Source organism: Dipodomys ordii, unplaced genomic scaffold (genome assembly GCF_000151885.1).
Source record: "Dipodomys ordii isolate 6190 unplaced genomic scaffold, Dord_2.0 Scaffold64, whole genome shotgun sequence".
Classification (NCBI taxonomy): Eukaryota; Metazoa; Chordata; class Mammalia; order Rodentia; family Heteromyidae; genus Dipodomys; species Dipodomys ordii.
Window position 1 is genome coordinate 6,311,054 of NW_012267280.1, and position 20,194 is coordinate 6,331,247.

Consider the following 20,194-nt stretch of genomic DNA (forward strand, 5'->3'; position numbering starts at 1 on the left):
CACAGGGATGGGGAGGACACAGGGATGGGAAGGACAGGAAGGGATGAGGAGGACATGGGGAGGCGAGGAGGACATGGGGAGGTGGGGAGGACACAGGGGACAGGGAGGATGGGGGAAATGGGAGGGACACAGGGGGCAGAGAGGACATGGGGGGATAGGGAGGACAGGGGGTAGGGGAAGACACGGGGGACGGGGAGGACAGGGAGCCGGGGAAAACACGGGGGATGGGGAGGACACAGAGGGAGAAGAGGACTAGGGGCATCTGAGCTCCTCTGGGAGGACACGCTTACCAGCTTTGTGGGCCCAAGGCCGCCATCTTCCTCTGCGTCGGAGGAGTTGGCAAGCTCCTCAGCACTGGACCAGCCGCCTTCGTCCTCGGGGCCCTCCAGGGAGTGGGACGTTTTGCTCCAGCCTGAGGGACACAGGTTCCCATAAGGGCCACGCCAAGGCCAGGGTCGCCGTTCCTCAAGTGCGGTCCATGGGCCTCACCCGTCGGTTCACACTCACTCCTGCAGTGACGGCGTTGTCCCAGCCCAGGCTGCCCACTTCCAAATCGTCCCACACGCTTGCTCCAACTGCACAGCGGTAAGGACCGGGCTGGAAGCATGTGCTCTGTGGGAGCCCCCTGCAGCACAGCACCCCTCCTGGGGCCCACACCTGCCCTGAGCTGATGCAGAAGAGCAGCGCCTTCCGTCATTGCCATGATGGCCAACACCTACCAGGCGCCCAGAGGAACAGTCTCATAAAAACACCACGTGGCCCCGGACCTGCCAGCTGTGACCGGGCCAGCATTCTTGCCGACCCCCGGCACAGACAACAGAGACCTGACCCTGCACCATTGCCTCACTCTGGTCCTGCTGTGTCAGATGGTGGTGGCAGCAGTTCCCACTTGGGGGAAGTGGAGAAAGCGGGTTCCTGCTAGTGGCTGCACTTGGGCAGAGGTGCATGCAGTTGCCACGTGAGGGAACTGTCCACCAACACCAAGCCCACCAGGGAGGCAGATGTGAACCTGGGCACATCCAACGTGGCCGTAAGCATGTGTTTCCCTAGAAGGAGGGGGTGCTGGTGCATGAGGGCCTGCCTGTGTCCCCATCCTGTGGAGCTGGGCAGCCGAAGGGTTCTGTCTCTGCCAGCACCCAGACTGAGGCCGGCCCACGGTAGAGTGGAGAGCTTCTACTACGCAGCTCTGGAAAACCCCCTCTCATCTCCCTAGGAAAGTAGGGGGCTGAGCCTTGGTGCTCCTCAGACACCAACAGGCTAGGAAAGTACACAGGTGCTGGGCAACCTGGCTCAGAGACGGTCTCTCGTGGGCCATGACTCTGAAGCACCGCTGGGGCCTTGTCTGGGAACGGGGGGAGAAGATAGACAGCCGAGCCCTGGCTCCAGCCCCGCGTGCTGGCTGCTGGGGCTGGGGTATGATGCAGCTTTGCAACTGCTAGGAAAGCTCAGGAATGAAAGCACAAGGCCAGCTCCATGAACTGGATCCTGGGGGACGGGGCAAGTGACTTGGGAAGACCCCTGGAACACAAGACAGAGGAGCCTGACTCCCAGCATGCAGCAGGGCCCCTTCAGCTTGCATGAGGGGATGGTTCTCTTGTGTATGGGAGGTCATGGGGAACTTGAGGAGGGGAGCCTTCTGTGCAGACCCCCCTGCCCTCCAGCCGGTACCCTGGGGCAGGTGAGCAGCACTCACACCCACCAGGGGGCAGCAGCGGCAAGCGGTACTGGGCCTCCAAAGGGCAGCAAGCATGGTGTCCTGGTGTCCCAGTGGCCAGTGCCTGCCCGGGGCACGAGGCTGCCAGCCACCCTGACTACTCCCAGCTCGCCCGACTGCCACCCTGGCACTAGCACGGCCCATGGCCGGCCTGGCTGATGTTCAAGACCAGCAGCATACTACCTCGTAAACCAAAGGGAGTCGGGTCGCTCTTTACTTCATGTCGCTTAGCTTTTTTGTCAGGACTGGTTGGAGAAGCTGCAGGAGGAGGAAGAGGCAAAAATACAACAGGACAGAGCAAGTGTGAGGAATGGCCAAGCAAGGAGAGGCGGCAAGTGGAATGTTTGTGAATGAATGAAATGGTCCAGGGCTTCCCAGGGGAGGGAAGAGCCCTCCTCCCCCACCCAAGAGCAGATGTGTTGGTGGACATGGCACTGGAGGTCATGACACTGGCCATCAGTCACCGTCTTAGGGGCTGCCTCGTGGACCTCTCAGCTTTACAAGAACAGTGCCGGCAGTGGGTCTTCAAGCTTTTGACTAACTTAAAAAGTATTTCACAGCCAGGAACCAGTAGCTCCTGTCTGTAATCCTAGCTAGTCAGGTGGCTGAGATCTGAAGATCATGATTTGAAGTCAGCCCAGGCAAGAAAGTTTGTGAATCACTTAAGTGGAGCTGTGGCTCAAGTGGTAGAGCACCAGCCTTGAGTGAAAAAGCTAAAACTAAGTAGTTAAAACAGAGTGCAGGCTGAGTTCAAGCTCAGTACATAATGAATAAAAAAGTACAAAATAAATTGTAGAAAACCCTCTTCCAACCAAGGCCTGCCCCACTGAGGGTCCTCATGGACCTGGTGTGTGGAGAGTGGCCTGTGCAGCATCCTGGGTCCTGAGTGGTGTGTGGAGAGCGGCCTGCGCAGCCAGGGCCCTGAGTGGTGAGTGGAGAGTGGCCTGCGCAGCCTCCGGACCCTGAGTGGTGTGTGGAGAGCGGCCTATACAACCTCCTGGGCCCTGAGTGGTGTGCGGAGAGCAGCCTGAGCAGCCTCCGGGTCCTGAGAGTGTGTGGAGAGTGGCCTGCGCAGCCTGGGCAAAGCACCCATGGTGGTGGCGGTTCCCCAAAGCTCAGAGGACACTCTGCAGGAAAGAGACTGCAGCTGGGAAGGGACCACAGGCAAAGAAGAAAGGTGGAGAGAACAGAGGAAGGGGAGGCCTCCAACCAGAAAAGCAGATGAGAACTTCTGACTGCTGCTCTTGCAAAGCTGGCCTTTTGTGTTTCCAAGAGGCACCCCTAAAAGATAACTTTAGGCATTTGACTCTCGTGGAGATGAACATCATTCAGCAAGCATGGTGTGGTGTGTGTGTGTAGGTACCTGAGCTGGTCCCCATAGGGGGTCATGGCACAAGGTACCGAGGAGGGAGTGGAGGTGGTTCAAGTACCCCATCTTTACCTTTCTGACCTTTGAGGTTACCAAAGCCCTGCAGCGTGAAGCGCTTTATGGAAAGCGCTGAGCTCTCAGAGGTGGAGCTAGAGACTGCTTCGTCTAGGAGGGAGAAGACAGAAGGCCAAGAATGTGTGGTCTGGGAGGGTGGGACAGGAGGCATGGGTGGTGTGGAGGAAGAGAGCATGTGTGGTGTGGACGCGGTGTGGAGGGAGAGGAGGAAGAGAGCATGCATGGTGTGGAGGGACAGGAGGCAGAGAGCATGGGAGGTGTGGGGTGGAGGGAGTGACAGAGGCAGAGAGTAGGTGTGGTGTGGAGGACGGGACAGAAGGCAGAGAGCATGCGTGGTGTGGAGGGACAGGAGGCAGAGAGCATGCGTGGTGTGGAGGGACAGGAGGCAGAGAGCATGGGTGGTGGGAAGGGACAGGAGGCAGAGAGCCTGTGTGGTGTGGAGGACAGGAGGCAGAGAGCATCGGTGGTGGGAAGGGACAGGAGGCAGAGAGCCTGTGTGGTGTGGAGGGACAGGAGGCAGAGAGCCTGTGTGGTGTGGAGGAACAGGAGGAAGAGCGCATGTGTGGTGTGGAGGACAGGAGGCAGAAAGCATGTGTGGAGGGAGGGAAGGAGGCACAGAACATGCGCGGTATAGGGTGGGACGGCGGGCCCTAGGAGGCTGCATGCCCTTGCCCTGGTGCACAGCGCTGCGGGAGGGCCGCCCTTGTGGCCCGGTGCAGACAGGTGCGGCCTCCCCAGGGGTCACCCACCTCTGCCCTTCTCGGGGGGCCGGGTCGGCGGCGAGCTCACATAGCCCTCCAAGCTCAGCGCATCCGTCTTCCTGTCCTCTGGCCTCCGGGTGCTCCTGCCGCTTCCTCTGCAGGGACTGGTGGCATTGGATGCCAAGAAAGGAACCACATGCAGGTTAGTTCCTCCGTGTCCCGCCCTGAGACTGCCCACCTTGCTGCCTGCGTGAAACCTTCCTGAGGCTGCCTATCTCCCTGTCTTCGTGGACCTGTCCCGAGGTGGCTGTGGCACTACCTGCAAGGACCCACCCCGAGATGGCCATGGACCTGCCTGCATGGACCCGGAGGCTGCCCATTGCACTGCCTGCGTGGGCCTGCCCACATAGCCACATGGAAGGAAGCCCCGTCCCTGCCTATCAAATAGGAGGCAGCAGCAGGTGTCTCTTTTAAAATTACTCCTATGCAAAGGAGCCCAAAACATTTGGTGGGAAAAAGGCTGCCTCTTCAATAATTGGTGTTGGGAAAACTGGACATCCACATGTAGAAAACTAAAAGCAGATCCCTGTTTGTCGCCATGCACTAAAATCAACTCCAAGAGGATCAAAGACCTCAGTGTCAGACTGGAAACTTGAAACTTCGAAATTACTGCAAGATGGAGTAGGAGAAACACTAAAACTCATAGTCATAGGCAGAAACTTTTTGAAAAAATTCTCAGGGGCACAGCAGATAGGAGAGAGACTTGACAAATGGGATTCATCAAAATATAAAGTTTCTGCACAACGAAGGACACAGTTACTAAACTATAAGGACAGCCAACAAACTGGGAGAAGATCTTCACCAGCAATATATCTGACAAAGCTTAATATCCGAAATACACAAGGAGCTCAAGAAACTAACCGTTTCCAAAGCTAATAAAACCAATTACAAAATGGACAACGGAACTAAAGAGACTTCTCAGAAGAAGAGGTAAGACCTCTGGTCCTCAGCTCCAACTAGACCTGAGCTCCTCCCTGCTCTACAGTTCCTGCCATACAGCTGGCCCCTCCCTCTTTGCCCAGACCCACCTTGCACACACCTACCTCACTTTTGCCCTCACTTCCTCCTCCAGACCACCTACCACCTGGATGGGACAGACACTATGTGCTCCCTCTCCTGGAGGAATATGGTCCCTCTGATAAACCTTATGTAATGTTTCTCCTGTGTCTGCCTGTCTCTGCATGGTCCCCTGGGATGGTCATGAAGGATTCTTACATTTGGTGCCAAAACCTGGGATAGGTCCCTCCCTCTCCCACTTTGGATGGGGGTCTGACCAGCAGCCCTGGGACCTAGCCTGCAGTTCTACAATGCCTTTGCCAAAGGTGGGGATAATACTAACAACTGGCAAATAAACACATGAGGAAATGCCTACTGACTCTGGCCATAAAGGAAGTGCAAATCCAAACAACTCTGAGATTCCATCTAGCCCCAGTTAGATTGGCCAACATCATGAACTCAAACAATGAATGCTGGTGGGGATGTGGGGGGGGAAAGAAACTCTATTTCACTGTTAGTGTGAATGTAAACTACTAAAACCACTTTGGATGGCAGTTTGGAGGTTCCCCAAAAAACTAAACACAGAACTTTCCTATGACCCAGCCATACCACTCCTGGACATCTACCCAGAACATCACAAGCCAAAAAATGGTAAATACACTTGCACATCCATGTTCACTACTGCACTATTTACAATAGCCAAGTTCCAGAAACAGCCCAGATGCCCTACAAAAGATGCTAGGATCAATAAAATATTGCACCTATACACAATGGAATTTTACCCATCCATTAGTAAAAGTAAGATTACATCATTTGCAAGGAAACAGATGGACCTAGAACAAATCATGTTAAGTGAGGTATGCCAGGCTCAGAGAGACAAATGTTGCATGTTTTATCTCATATGTGGAAGTTAGATCTAAAATACAACTAGATATGATAATGTATCCAGGACTCTAGGAATTCACACACAAAACATCAGACTAAAGAAGGATGCTCTTAGGGGTGGAACCTAAAGGTATAATTACTCTGGACATTTAAAATACTGTCATGGTTCAAAGCCAACCAGGGCAAGAAAGTCTGTGAGACTCATCTCCAATTAATCACAAAGAAGACAGAAGTGGAACTGTAGCTCAAGTGGTAGAACACTAGCCTTGAGCAAAAAAGCTCAGGGACAGGGACCAGGCCCTGAGTTCAAGTTCAAGCCCCAGGATCAGCACAAAAAACTACTGAAAAAAAAGCATCTATTGAAATGAACTCCAAGAAATGGAAATATGGGTGTTTTGTTGCTATTGGTGGTGGTGGTGGTAGTGATAGTGATGGTGGTGGTAATGGTGGTGGTGGTGATGGTGATGGTGTTTGTTTTTGCTTTGGGGATGTTTTTGTTGTAGGGGGATAAAGGGGGGGCACAGAAAGGGAGAGAGGGAGGGTAAACAAATGCTGTCATGTTATTCAGTGTGTGTGTGTGTGTGTGTGTGTGTGTGTGTGTGTGTGTGTGTGTGTATGTACTGTAACTCTCAGATCTCAGCCTCCTGAGTAGCTAGGCTTACAGGCATAAGATAGACTTACTCAGTATAAATGGTGTGGAAAATAACTTTTAGTCAAGGATGGGAGGAGGAAACTGGGGGGAAGCAAAGGAAGGGACAACATTGTCTAAGGAATTATACTCATTACCCAACTTATTAAATGGTAATCTGTTTGTACAACACCTTAATTTAAAAATATTATATAAATATACAAGTAACTAACTGTCCGATGGCCCATGGATGCTTCAACTTGATTAAAGAAATGGGAGGGGAAAAGGAAAATAAAATAACAAAGGAAACAAAATAAGAAATGAAAACCCAGGGGTAGACAAGTTACCAGGAAGCCATGTCTGCCGGTGAACAAGTACTAGCCTCAGACCTGGAGTCAGGCGCCCGTGTTTAGTGCCAGCACCTGTCCTAGGTTCATTTATCACCCAGTGTTGAGACCCAGGTCTCCTGGAGGTGCCCCTGGCCTGTGCCAACTGTGAGAGATGGTCGGAAACCCATGAAGAGCCAGGACCAGTGCTTGCAGGCAGAGCACCAGAGATGGTGTCTTTGGGACTAACTGAGAATGAGAACCAGCAGGTGAGGTCCAGATATTACGGGGTCCTGGGCAAACTCACCCCAACACAGGAGGTACATGACCATAGGGAGCAAACTGCATATGCAGAAGTCCTGCTCTTCTTTTTTTTTTTGAAACAAGGACTTTCTGTGTAGCCTGGCTGGCCTTGAACCTGTATTCCTCCTGCCTCAGCCCTCTTCAGTGCATGTGCCACCATGCCAGACTAGAAGCCCTGCTTCCTTGAGCCCTGGGCACGCATCTGGTGCTTACCTGGTACTGGCTGGTGCAGGCAGAGGTAGGCTGTGGGACTGCTCCAGGGCCCTGTGCTGGCTGGCTTCTGTGGGAGGGGACACGTTGGGTTGAGTGTGTCGCCCATGCTTTTGAGTGTTAGAGAAAACCACAGTGGAAGGCAGCCTCACCTCTGCAGGCCTGCAGCTGGCTGGTCAGCACTTTCCGGATTTCACTCACCCAAGCTGCTTTAATTTCAGGAGTGGGTGCCTGTTCCCCAAAGAAAGTTGGTGTCAGCACAGGGTTAGAACTCAGGCCCTGTGAACCTGACTCTTGTCTTGACGTGCTAGGACCACCGGATGGACCAGCACATCAGGCATGTGGGAGGCGGGGGGGGAAGCAGGCCTGTGTGTGTCCACCCTGCTGTGGTACGGGATGGATGGTGCAGCTATCAGGGGCAGAGGGCCATGAGGGGGAGTGGCAGCCTGCAGGGGCTGTGGCCGCTGGGCATGTGGAGGGAACTCTGTGCACAGATGACCTCAGAGTGGTTGTGAGGACAATGACAAGTGTGAAACCCACAGGTGGATGGCGGGGCCGCTCGACTGGCGCCAGCTGTGCCCAGGGACTAATATTTTGTCTCAAGAAAGAAGAGGCTCTCTGCCTTAGGTGCTGCAGGTTAACATCAGGCTGCCAAGGAGCCAAGCCTGGCAGCCACCCTGGTGCCGCCCAGGGCCAGAGCGGGGCCCTGTCTGGCTTCTGCTCTGTGGGGCTGCCGCATTGGACAACAGGATGGGACTGTGACGCTGCTGTGGCAGTGTCTTGGCTGGCGAGAGTCCTCATGTGTTAGAATCAGAACTAGAAGCCCCTGCCTGGACGTGGCTCAGTCCCTGGCAGAGCTCCTGCAAAGGGTGCTGTCTTGAGTCCACCCACTAGCTGTATCCTCCCCATCAGGGAGCCAGGTCTGCAGAGTGGCAGGAGGGACCTTCCTGCTCCTGGGACTGCATCCCCAGTACCTGGGTCTGAACTTGCTCCCCAAGGCCATCTTGGACCAGCTCCTGCCCCTCAGCAATGAACCACAGAGTTCTGAATGGAGTTTCAGCCACTTAGGCAAGGCCCAAGAGTTCCCGACCCCTGGCCTGTGGGATGGCCTGAGCCCCGCCGGATGATCTGGACACAGACCAGCACCTACCTGGATGATGTAGACCTCTTCTCGCGCATTGTACCAGATCTCAAACTTCTTTGCGTCGCCTTTCACATTCTCTGTGATGCCAACGGCCGTCATCTGTCAAGAGCAGAACCAGACAGGCAATAGCATTATCAACCTCCTGCCTCATCCAGAGAAGATGAAGTATTTGGGGAGTGGGAGGGAAAGATGGCAGGACCCCCTCAACGCCCATGCGCGCAGAGGGGAGCTGGGTGTCCATGCCCCTTGGAATCTGCTGGAACAGGGTCTGGCCACGGATTTCACCGCAGGCCAGTGGGCAGAGCCACACTGCTCTGGCCACATGCGCTTACGTTCAAGGACTGCTTGTAGCTGTAGGATGGGGCCTTCTCGTAGCCTTCGCCACTTTCCTCCCTCTTCTTGCAGAAGAGCACGGCCTTCTCATGCAGGAACAGGTGTCTCTGCATGGGCTTGAACCGGGCCAGCTCCTTCACCTTGGTGTGCCCCTTCTTGTGGTCGGTCCACACGCTGAAGGAGCCCTGCATGAGCAGCTTACCCAGGTCGCTGAGGTTTCCCTGCAATACTTGGATACTCAGCACACACACACGCTGCTCTTCCCCACTTCATCTTCTAGAAACCCAAAACTGACCCCTCTGCTCTCTGGGGATGCCTGCTGGTCATCAGGGACAGACAGGACCTGAGGGGGTGGATGATACTGGGGCTGGAGAGGCCATGCCCCCACAGAGACACCCCATGCAGCTGGCACCTTCATGGTTGATCTGGGTGCTTGCTCAGTTCCACCCGGGCCTCCTGGCTCAGAACCTGGGTCTTCCCTAGGCCCAGGGTGATGTGTGTTCACATCAAGGCCTAGGAGCTCAGATGGAGCAAGGAGCACCCAGTGGGCTGCGTCCTCGGCATCCCAGCCCGGCCCCTTACGTCATAGCCGGTGATGGCGATGAGGTGCATGGAGTCGTTCACGGCTTTGAGGATGCCCAGGATGGAGCTCAGCGCCTCCTGCAGGTCTGCGGCTCCCTCACAGTTCTTGCTGTATTTCAGCATCTCCTAAGGGTGTGTGTGGGGAGGCCGGAGGACGTGTTCACACATGGAGACAGCCAGCTCTCAGAAGCACAGACCCATGCCTGCCCTCATGATGGGCGTCTTGGGAGCTGGGCCAGAGCACCACACTCCGCAGCTCCCCAGTGAACTGCCCGCCTCAAGGCTCAACAAGGGCGAGCCCTGGCCTCCACCTCCTCTTATGACCAGGGCCAAAGACATAGCCACGACTGTTTCCTGCCATGCAGGGCAAACTCGTACCTCCCTGTTCTCCGCTCCCACTGGGCTGTGGGCTGGCAGGTGGAAGGGCACAGGCCTGTCTTGAATCGGGGGACGCAGGGTCCTGTCTGCACAAAACCCTGGTGTGGGATGAGCCCAGGGATCTCTTTGGCTGCTCATCTTCGGGTTCCCCCCACACTACCTAGTCTAGCACATAGGTCTCACGGGTGTCAGAATGGGCCAGGGCAGAGCAGCTGAGGGAAATCCCCAGGCCTGCGTGTAGTGTGGGAGCAGCTGCAAATGCCTGCCCACAGGTGGGGGCTGCTGGGGCGGGGCCCACCTTGAGCAGCAGCTGGTACTTGGTTATTCTCTGCACAGGCTTCAGCAGGTAGGAGTCCAGGCTCAGCTTGTGGTCCAGCTTCTTCTGGCACTCCTGGAACCGCCAAGCATCTGAGGTTAGGCAAGGCCCCAGCTTCTGTCTGAGAAGGCTTGTCAGGCAGGGCCGAGCCTTACCTGGAAGAAGGGGCAGTCGGAGCACTGTCTCCACAGGCTCTCAGAGCGTGGTTTGTTCTGACAGTATTTCTCATAGATCTGGAAGTCTTCCATCTGCGGCAGGAGGAAGGAGTGGAAGAGACATGGCTCCCAGCCAGACCCTTCTGCTTATCAGTGGAGAGCTCCTGCTCCCTATTGACCATCTCAGATCACAGGCCTGGGTGGCCAAGTGGTGATGGTGCTCTGGGTTCTGCCACATCCTGTTCTTCAGTAGCATGCATCTATCTATCATCTATCTGTCTATCACCTATTATTATCTATCATGTATCTATTATTTATCTGTTATCTATCAACTATCTATCATTTATCATCTATCTATTGTTTATTATCTATCACCTATTACTTATCTATTATCTATCTATCTATATATATATCTTTATCAGACAGTCCATCAATCAATCACAGCATCTATCCTTCAGTAGCCAGCTATGTTTATTAGCATTCTCTGTCTGGTTATTTACACACAGTTCTAGGGTCTTCTCAGGCAGTTTGGAAACTGATACAAGTGTTTTTATAACAAGCACACCTGAGCCCTGTGTGAAATAGAACTGCCGTGGCTCACTGGACTAGGCTGGAGATGGCTGCAGGACAGCATCAGGGTCTATCTTTCTTTAAGACCATCTTGGTTTAAGGGTTCAGGTAACTCTAGGGGTACTGATAGCCACAGAACACAGGGGCTTTGGGACACAGACAGTTTTGGGGTGGAGATGGCTCCAGGGCAGGGACAGCTCAGGTGATGCCTCAAATATCGCTCACCCTGCCCAGCTTCAGCAAGAATGCCAGGCTGCGTCCCTAGAGTTTCTGTCCTCCCCTGACGCAGGCCACCCTGGCTTGCCCACCTTCCCGAGTCTTCCCTGACATAGTCCATCCTGGCCTGCCGACCTCCCGAGTCCTCCCTGAAAACAGTCCACCCTAGCCTGCCCCCCCTTCCTGAGTCCTCCCTGACACAGTCCACCCTGGCCTGCCCCGCTTCCTCCCTGACACGGAGCCTCCAGGCCTCCCCGACCTCCCTGGTGAGCACCTTGTCCACACGCCTTGAGGGACAGTTGTGCAGCCGAGGAGCCACAGCAGCAGCACTAGGGCGGGGAGGGGCAGCTCATGTCCACCACCGTCCCTGCCCTTCCTGCTGCGCAGCTCAGCGCCCATCCGTGCCTCCTGCCACAGGGAGCTTCCGAGGACACCTGAAAACCGGCTCAGATGGTGGCGTTCCCCCCAAAACGAGGGACTGCGGCCCCTCCAGGTTTGGCCTGCTGGGTGGGCGTGGCACTGTGAAGGATGCACCGCTGAGAGCTCTGCGTGGCTGACCAGAGCACCTGCACTGCTGAGAGGTTCCCGGGGCACCACCGCGAGTGAGGTGACCCTGGCCCCAGAACAGTGCCCCTGAAGTCTCTTTTGTCTGAGCTGGGACAAATACGGCTCCTCCTCCTGCTTCCTCTCTCAGTGCCAATCCCAGACAACCTCAGCCTCCCATTCTTTATTTCCTGAAATCGCTCTGGTCTCCTACGTGAGCTTCCTTCCCACACTGCTGAACTAGCAGCTCCTGCACGCCACCTGATGGCGTCCTCTGGGTCTGGGAGGGCACCAGCAACTTGTCCAGTGTCATCGAACAAGTGAGGAGTCTGAGCCAGGGCCAGACCCAAATACAAACAGCACCATCCTGTGTGGGAAAGTCCCACTGCCTCTCTAACTTGCAGCCGGCCTTGACTTCAGTATCCCCAAAGTGTGTGTTTTATGGGTTTTCTCTTTTTTTTTCTTAAATTTCCGGTCATGGGGCCTGAACTCTGGGCCTGGGCGCTGAAAGCTAGTTATTAATCTTCAAAACTTTTCTTTGCCCTCCCCCAAACTTGGAGGCCTTCTGGGGGCCAGGGGGCACTAGTGCTTGGTACTTTGGGGCTGGGAACTGCTATGGAAATTGGAGTCACAGACAGGGACTGAGTAGTCTGGGGAGCGGCGTGGTGCGTGCCGATGTGGTGGTACATACCCGCTCCAGGAAGCACCTCCCCACCAGCTCCGGGCAGTCCATGCAGCTCTCCAGCTCCCGCAGGAAGATCCTAAGCAGAGGGGCACGTGCTCAAGACGCACAGATGTGGTGACCATTTTCCAGGGGACATCATGCTTTGACCCATAATGTCACCCACACCATCCTGTGCTATGTCCCTGCTTCCGACCCAGTGTGCACACAGAAGCTGGAGCTGTGTCTGGGTGGGTGCAGCAGCACAGATGTGAGCTGTGAAGAGCTCTGCAGGCCTGGCATGGACGGGCGGGCACGGGTGGCACTAGCCCCAGTGCAGGGCTGATTCTGCTCTCAACACCCGGCTTGTGTTCATCTCCTGGGAAGAAGCCTCAGAGAGGAAGCAACTGTGGGCCGTTCTGCATGGGAGCAGTGCAGCTTTGAGCTGTGGGGCCACACCCTGGTTGCATGAGAAAGTTCTGGAACCCTCAGGAAGTGTGTAGCCCTGCAGGGCCAGTGATGGGCAGCATCTTTCTTGGTGAGAAACGGTGAGGCAGAGGAGGGGTGGCGGAGGCCAGGGTTCCAGGGCCCAGTCCCCATGGCAGTGCTGTGGATGGGGTCTGCTCGTGCCAGGCCTCTTTGGGACAGGGGTGCAAACGTCCACTGTCCGCCTCCCCCAAACCTGTGTGGAATGTCTACCAGCTCATCTGTACTCCAGCAAGCAAGCACCTGCTCATTAGGTTACAGCCACAAAATAGCAAAGTGGAGCCATGGGTCAGCATGCCAGTGGATGGCTATGCCATCCAACAACAAAGCCACAGAGAGGCCACTCCTGTTCTCTGGGGACAGACAGCCTTTTAGCTCTCCTAAGAGTGACAGGAAGGCACACCTGTTCACCATCCTTTTTAAGAATGAGCCCAAGTGGTAATGTGACCTTCAGGTCCCCAGTGCCAAAGCTTAACCTTGGGGGTGGGGGAGGACAGCTCGGGGGCTAGCCAGCCTGTCCTGCTTTCCTGCACCCCAATCCCAGGCCTGCTGCTCTGAGCATATCCTGGGCGACTGTCAGCCACGCACAGCCAGGGCCTACAGGTGGGTAAAGGACCAGACGGTGTGTGCCGAGGGCAGTGTGCACCAAGGGTGATCCACCTGTTATGGAAGTGGTAGATCTCCTCCATGTTCCCAAACAAAACATCCTTCTTGCTGTGCAGACCGGTGGAGATGAGATGAGCCATCAGGGGGTTGTCCATCTCTGCGGCGTAGCCCTGCAGGGAGAGGATGGGTCAGCCCGGACAGCCCAGGCCTCAGGCCGCAGCTGGGCAGTGCTGGCTCTGGGTTGCTCAATGTTGACGGGCCAGTCCAGGGCAGAGCACTGAGCTGGCACGACTGCTCTCAGCTTGCTTCTCAACACCACAAACGTGAATGAACTAACCAAGCAGCTCCACTCCTAATCATTGGCAATTGTCTCTCAAGCAGTTCATCTGGACAAAGCTGTACACGGGCATTATGCACAGCAGCTGGTGTGGGTGCTACTGGTGGAAGCTTATCTCTTTTACCACACTCCCGCCTGCATTCAAGACCAGCTGCAGCTGTTCGCCCCAGTGCACCACGGGGAGCATTCAGCACCTCTACCCCTGCCTCATTCTGGAAGCCTCCATACACATCTCATCATGCTAGTGAAGGTCAGGTGTTCCTGTTCCCTGTGCAGACCTTGCATTCCACCCCCCTCCCACACCTTCCCGCCTGAAGGACATGGTGCTACCAATGGGACCCCTGGGAACAAGGCACGTGCTTTGTGTGTATACACATGAGCCCTCGTTTTTGAAAGGAGTTTCAAAATGAAGCTACAGAGCAAGGGTGATGTGGGTTTCCTCCCTTCCTCCCCAATCCCCTCGTGTCCAGCCTCCCCTTCCCCTCCTCCTTCCCCCCTGTCCTGTCCAGCCTCACCTCCAGAACGCAGAGCAGCTCCTCCACATAGGCCCGCTCTGTGTCCAGGAGTTCGTTCATCACGTGTCTATGGACGGGCATGGAGAGCCACAAGGGTTAGAGCAGGAAGGGCAGCAGGAATAACTGGGTCTCTGGTCTTACGTGTGGACCAAGAAACACGGTGGTATGCTTAAGAGGACTTGCTCAGGGAAAGATAAAAGGGGAAGTGGAGTTCAAGGGTGCACACGCCCTGACTGCCCTTCCCACCTGCCCCTCGCCCCTCGGGACGGTGGCTGGCCAGCTCTACAACCTTCTAGAAGGGATCCAACTCACTCCAGCCTTCTGGCCCCATGCGCACACAGCCAGCCCTCCAGCTCCACCCGTGTGCATGTGCATGAGGGTCAGTCAGCTCTCCGTCTGCTCGCATACGTGGGTCAATCGGCTCTCTGCAGGCTCCTCTACCAGCAGACCCTGGCCCTCCCCACACTGAGTCTTCTGGCCCTCCCAGGCCAGCCACACGCAGTGTGGCTCCGCAGCTCGGCCTCAGCCCCACCCCTGGGCCTGCACCACGCACTCCGCTCCTGCACGGGCCACCATCGGGGCTACAGATCCATTGGCCATTCAGACTTTCTTCCCACATGGGCCTCCTGCGAGGCACCCGAATTAAATTCATGACAGCAGGAGCAGGTGGGGCTCCTGGACTGGGGCTTGCATGGGTCAGTCTAACTATCAGCATGCACGGCATGTCCAGGTCCTGGTGTGGACAAGGTGGGCAGGGGTGGACGGTTCAGGGGCTTGCCCCTCCTGCCGCACCCCGGACAACCAGAAGGGAGGCCACCCTCTGAGCCACAGGACCCAGTCGTCTGCTCTGCCGGGAAGCTTCCCCCATGCCCTCCCTCCTCCGCCTCTGCCTCCTCAGCTTCCTTCAGAAGCTAGAGGGTCAGGATCTGCTCATCAACAAGCGGGGTTATTTTACTGACTCTAGAATTCGCTCTGTCCACAGATTCCTGCAGAGGCTCAGGGAAGGGGGCTGCCTGTGCACCGGCTTGCTCAAATGCTTCCAAAACCTCTCCCCAGCAGCCAGAGGGATCTACTTGCGTTCCCTGTGGTGGAGGCCTTCAGAGAAAACATGAAGGACAGAAGCCATCCAGGGACCAACAGACACACATGTCAGCCATGGTGTCTGTCACACACACACACACACACACACATCATCCACAGTGTCAACTACCTTGAGACATCCTCCCAGACTAGCGCAAGCCCCCCATCCCCTGCTGCTCTGTTTTTTCCAGTTTGCACATCCTGAGCTTGTGTTGCCTGCCTGGATCAGCAAGGCCTTTCTTTCTCCCAGGTCAGGGGTCAAAGAAGGAGCTGCTTTTCAGTTTGCATGAGGCTCCCTGAGTCTAAGGACCCAGCACTGCGGGGAAACCGAAGAGCTTAAGCAGACCCGACCAGCGACTCGGTAGCTGAGTCCCGCTGGCCGTGTGAAACGGCATGCACTCAGTGACCTTCAGGTGCCCTTGTGAAGTGGGGGAGGGTGGCAGCCTGGGTAAGGGCCCTGGATCTGGCCAAGCCCAGCTGTGCGGAGAGGCACATCGGCCCCTAAGGTGGTGTGCTCAGTCAGCTCCAGCCTCCTTCCCGCTCTGCCCGTCAGGATGGAAGTGCATGGCTCACCAACACCCAGACACTGTCAGCCAGAGCTGAGCACAGCCTGGACACTGGGGGGAGAGGGGGGAGGTAAGGGAGAGGGAAGTGGGGAGGGGGACAGCCACACACCTGCGCAGGACAGCCAGACTCTCATCCTCGTCCCCCGTGGAACTGGCCCTGCCTGGCCGGGTCTCACTCATTTCACTCTGAGAAGAGAACAGCAGTGCTTATTTTGAAATCGGGGAGAAGCAGCCTCAAAGGCTAGCTCTCCCCACCAGACCCGGCCCCGTCCCCATCTGAGGGCCAGTCTCCGAGGAAGGATGGACCCACAGGTCAGGAAGTGGCCACTCGAGGAGGGCTAAGAAGCCTTGGCTGTGCCACCCAGATGGGCTACGTGGCTCATGCTGCCCCTGCCTCACCTTGGCCCTCCGGTAGGGGCCCCTCCGGACCACACTGCCCTCAGAGCTCGTATTCTCGGATCCCCGCCAGGTGCCTGTGGTGGACAGTGGGGGGAGGAGGCATTAGCTCTTCCTGGAGGGGGAAACATGCCCAGTGGGGAAAAAAGGAAAAGGCCTGTGGATGAAAGGACGGGAATGGAGAAGGTGGATGGGGGCGTGAGGGAGTGGAGGGAGTGGAGGGATGGAGAGCTGCCCAAGAAAGCTAGGGACCATCCCACAGCCCCTGGGCGGGGCAGGATGGGCCTGAATGAAACTGCAGGCAGAGGGAGGGGCCGAGGCAAAAACTGGCTGGTGAGAGGGAGGGAATGGTGGGAACAGGGCAGGCAGGCGGGAAGGTCCCTGGGCGACCCCTGGGGGCTCCACATGGGTCAGGAAGCATTCTCCTCTTAACCCAACATGCAGGAAGGCAGAGCCTGGTTCTCCAGGCACTCAGTCCTTGTGTTGGACATTTGCCAAGGCCCTGAGGCCCACAGGAGACCCCACCCCATGCCCCCTCATCTCTGTCCCTGTGACAGAGCCAAGCAAGGAAGGAAAGGAAATGCTCTGGCAGCAGGAGATGGAGTTTCAGAAGATGGAGCAGTTTCTGCCGTGGCAGTGGAGGAGAGCTTCTGGGGAGAACCTGGCTGGGGAACAGGGCTGGGAAGGTCCGCAGCCAGTGGGGTCCCATGGTAGGGCCCAGGACATGGTGTCCTGGGTCGGGAATGGCTAGAGGGCTGGAGCAGTCAGAGCAGAGTGAGGGGGTGCTGCTTTGGTAACAGTGGGCAGTGGGTACTGGGCAGAAGGGAAGGGGAGACAACCCGAGGAACTTTCCTTGGTGGACCACCAGCATGCCCAGCTTTGTGGGACTCAGGCAGGGACGAAGCACTCTGCTATAGGTGCAGGCCTCAGATAAAGAGGCACAAAGCAGTTCTCTGGAGGCTTGTTGTTTAAAACAGGGTGGGGCCGGGCGCAGGTGGCTCAGGCTTGTCATCCTAGCACCTCAGGAGGCTGAGATCTGGGGATCTCGGTTCAAAGCCAGCCTGGGGAAGTACGTCCGAGAGACTCTTATGGCCAATAAACCACTCAGAAAACTGGAAGTGGTGATGTGGCTCAAGTGGTAGAGCGCTGGCCTTGAGCTGAGGGACAGTACCCAGGCCCAGGGTTCAAGCCTCAAGACTGACAAAATAAATAAATAAATAAATAAAAAGGGTGGGGCTAAGACCGGATGAACCCTGGGCTGCAGACTGCTGGCCCCGGAGGAGGCCCAGATGAGAAGAGGGGAAGGCCATGAGGGATTGGACGAACACGCATGGGGCTTCTGAGGCTGCCCCAGCTCAAGGACCCCAAGCGGGATGAGGCAGCGGCACCAACCTGGGGAGGGGCAGGGCGACTTGGTGAGTGCTTCCGGCCTGGGGGCCACGGGCTGCACAGGCCGCGTCTGCTTGGCCGCCAGCTTCTTTAGGCTGGCCTGTCTGCGGTGAAACATGTCCTGCATGCTCTCCTGCTTCTGAATGACCTTTTGCACGTGTTCCTGGAACGACACAGCTGCTGAGGCATCTTATAGAGGTGGGTGTCGGTCGTTAAACCAATCCTGAGGCAGGATGGGCCTCACTGTGCCTGGCCTCCCCACCCAAAGGCTCCCAGGCAGCATCCATCTTGGGCCTGGGGCAGGGAGCAGCTGTGGGAGGTGCAGAGCTCCCTCCTGCTGGCCTGGAGGGGGGCTGGGGCCGGCAGATGGAGGTGGGGAGTCCGGCTTTGGTGGACTACCAGAATGTGTGAATGCCACCCTTGGCACAAGGTGGCCACAGGGGGTGTCTAGAAGCTGTAGGAGACCCCTGTGCTGGTGGATGGGTGCAGCGGGGAGGCCTAGCCTCTTTCACCTTCCTCCTCTTCTGCACCCCCAGCATGCCCTGTCTGTGGCCTTTCACTAAAAGATTCCTCCCGACACCCCACAAGGTAACTTCCCGCCGCCAGGACTCTGGGCTTAAGAAGGGATGCTCGGGTCCAATTACCATTAGGTCCTGGTTGAGGATAGATTCATAGTCTTTGTAAATTTTATTGAGCTCTTGGATCTTATTTTCTGCACCAGTCTCTAGAAACTTCTCGATCTCCTGGAGAGCTGCCTCGGCACCATCCTGGGACTGGCATTTATCCACGGGCTGCGAGGCCAGCAGGTAGATGCCCTCATCGCACCACTTCATGGACTGGGAACAAAGCATCACCATGAGAGTTTGCGCCTGGCCGTCTCCCCTGTGGCGCCCCACCCCCTGCGTCCCGTGTATCTGCTGATGGAGCTCAGCCATGGAGGCCGGAGGATACAGAGTCCAACAGACACCCCGGGCTGGACCTGCCCTGCAGGCGGGCAGGGCCCTGTGTGAGTGAACAGCAGACTGAGTTCCTGGGCCATGAGCCCTATGGGCTGGTACTGTGCAGACACCCACAATGGTGAGGAAAGGAAGGGGTGCACCGAGTCTTCAAGCAATAACCAATCAGCCAGTGAGGAGGTCACTGGGCCAGAAGGGACTCAGGGGCAGGTTCCTCTCATTAGTGGGGGGGGGACAGGTGTGCAGTCAGTGGGTGGACAGGTGTGCGGCCAGCAGGTGGACATGTCTGAGGTCAGTGAGTGGACAGGTTTGCAGGCAGTAGGTGGGCAGATGTGTGGGCAGCAGGTGGATGGGTTTGCAGGCAGCAGGTTGACAGGTGCGGTCAGTGGGTGGACAGGTATGTGGACAGCAGGTGGACTGGTCTGAGGTCAGCGAGTGGAGAGGTATGTGGGGAGCAGGTGGACAGATGTTCAGGCAGCGGGTGAAGAGATGAGATCAGCAGGTGGACAGGTGTGCGGATAGCGGGTAGACACATGAGGTCAGTGGGTGGACAGGTGTGTGGGCAGCGGGCAAACAGGTGTGTTGGCAGTGGGTGGACAGGTGGGAGGTCAGTGGGTGGACAGGTGTGCGGGCAGGCCCCTACCATCTCCAGGAGGCTGTGCAGCTCCAGGGACTTGCTCAGCAGCTCTCTCCTCCTGCTGATCTCGGCGGCAAAGTGGTCGCAGAGGTGCTGAAGCTCCTGGCACTTGGGCTGAATGGAGTCCACGGCGTAGTGCTTGTTCTCAATGAGCTGCTGGCCCTCAAGGGACAGAGCTCGGGCCCTGTCCACAGCCGCCTGCAAGACACAGCCACCCACAGAAAGGTCAGCACGGCTCACTTTGGCCCACCCCCGAGGGATTCCTGTCCCAGAGCTGGGGCCACCAAATCCTGGAGCCACCTTAGGGCCAAGGCCCCGGGCGGCCTGGCCTTGAGGAGCACTGTTCTTGCAAATCAGTTGATACTTTACGTGCATGGAAGAGGAACTACGGACTGCAGGGCACGTGCCTGGGGTGTGCGTGGACCCGGGGGGGGGGCGCCTGCCTGCGACACACCTTGGCGGCCCTGGGGACCTCTGATCAGGTGGCTGACAGCAGGGGGTACAGGGCCCTCTGGTGATGGCTTGGCGCTAGCCCTCCACCCACAAACCCCTCTCACACTGGACTTGGCCTCGAAGCTGTCCAGGTCCTTCACCAGGTGGTGCACATGTGCCAGGCTGTTGCCAACGTCGGTGAAGGTGGCTATCTTCTGGGACACTGTGTCCAAGGCAGCTTTGACCTGCAGTGGAGGAAGGGCATCTCAGAACCTCCACGCCTGGCACAGGACGCCCAGGCTGAGCACAGAGGAGGCAGCCTGCAAAGGGAGGAGGCGCTGGGGAGCACACTGGGCCGAGAACCCAGGCATGGGCCCGGCCTCAGACCCCTGACGCCCACTCTTCTCTGTCCAGCCTGCCACTGTGCTGGAGGGACGTGGTGGGCCGCACCCAGGGCCGGCCCGTCCCCTCTGTTGGGGGCAGCAGAGGGCTCACTTCCTCTGGGATGGAAAAATCTCTCATGTCTCATAGTTCTGGTACCCAAAGGAAGACAAGTTTTCATCGTATAGATGTTGTGCTCGAAGTGAAATTATGCCAACATGGCTCTAAAGGCACGCAGAAGAATTAGA

At 56.8% G+C, this 20,194-nt stretch overlaps 1 protein-coding gene across 1 annotated transcript in view; it reads right to left on the reverse strand.

Moving 5' to 3' along the window:
- Mcf2l (MCF.2 cell line derived transforming sequence-like) overlaps positions 1–20,194 on the reverse strand; it is a 47,114-nt gene that overhangs the window by 2,106 nt on the left and 24,814 nt on the right. The window contains exons 9-26 of the mRNA XM_013022926.1: positions 19,691–19,810; positions 19,140–19,331; positions 18,185–18,376; positions 17,544–17,703; positions 16,155–16,228; positions 15,865–15,941; positions 14,110–14,176; positions 13,312–13,427; positions 12,196–12,265; positions 10,176–10,268; positions 10,003–10,095; positions 9,327–9,452; positions 8,744–8,965; positions 8,418–8,510; positions 7,420–7,498; positions 7,271–7,337; positions 3,908–4,023; positions 291–412 (exon numbers count right to left, since the gene is read on the reverse strand). Coding sequence (XP_012878380.1) covers positions 291–412; positions 3,908–4,023; positions 7,271–7,337; positions 7,420–7,498; positions 8,418–8,510; positions 8,744–8,965; positions 9,327–9,452; positions 10,003–10,095; positions 10,176–10,268; positions 12,196–12,265; positions 13,312–13,427; positions 14,110–14,176; positions 15,865–15,941; positions 16,155–16,228; positions 17,544–17,703; positions 18,185–18,376; positions 19,140–19,331; positions 19,691–19,810 — 2,079 coding nt within the window. The remainder of the gene's footprint in view (positions 1–290; positions 413–3,907; positions 4,024–7,270; positions 7,338–7,419; positions 7,499–8,417; positions 8,511–8,743; positions 8,966–9,326; positions 9,453–10,002; positions 10,096–10,175; positions 10,269–12,195; positions 12,266–13,311; positions 13,428–14,109; positions 14,177–15,864; positions 15,942–16,154; positions 16,229–17,543; positions 17,704–18,184; positions 18,377–19,139; positions 19,332–19,690; positions 19,811–20,194) is intronic.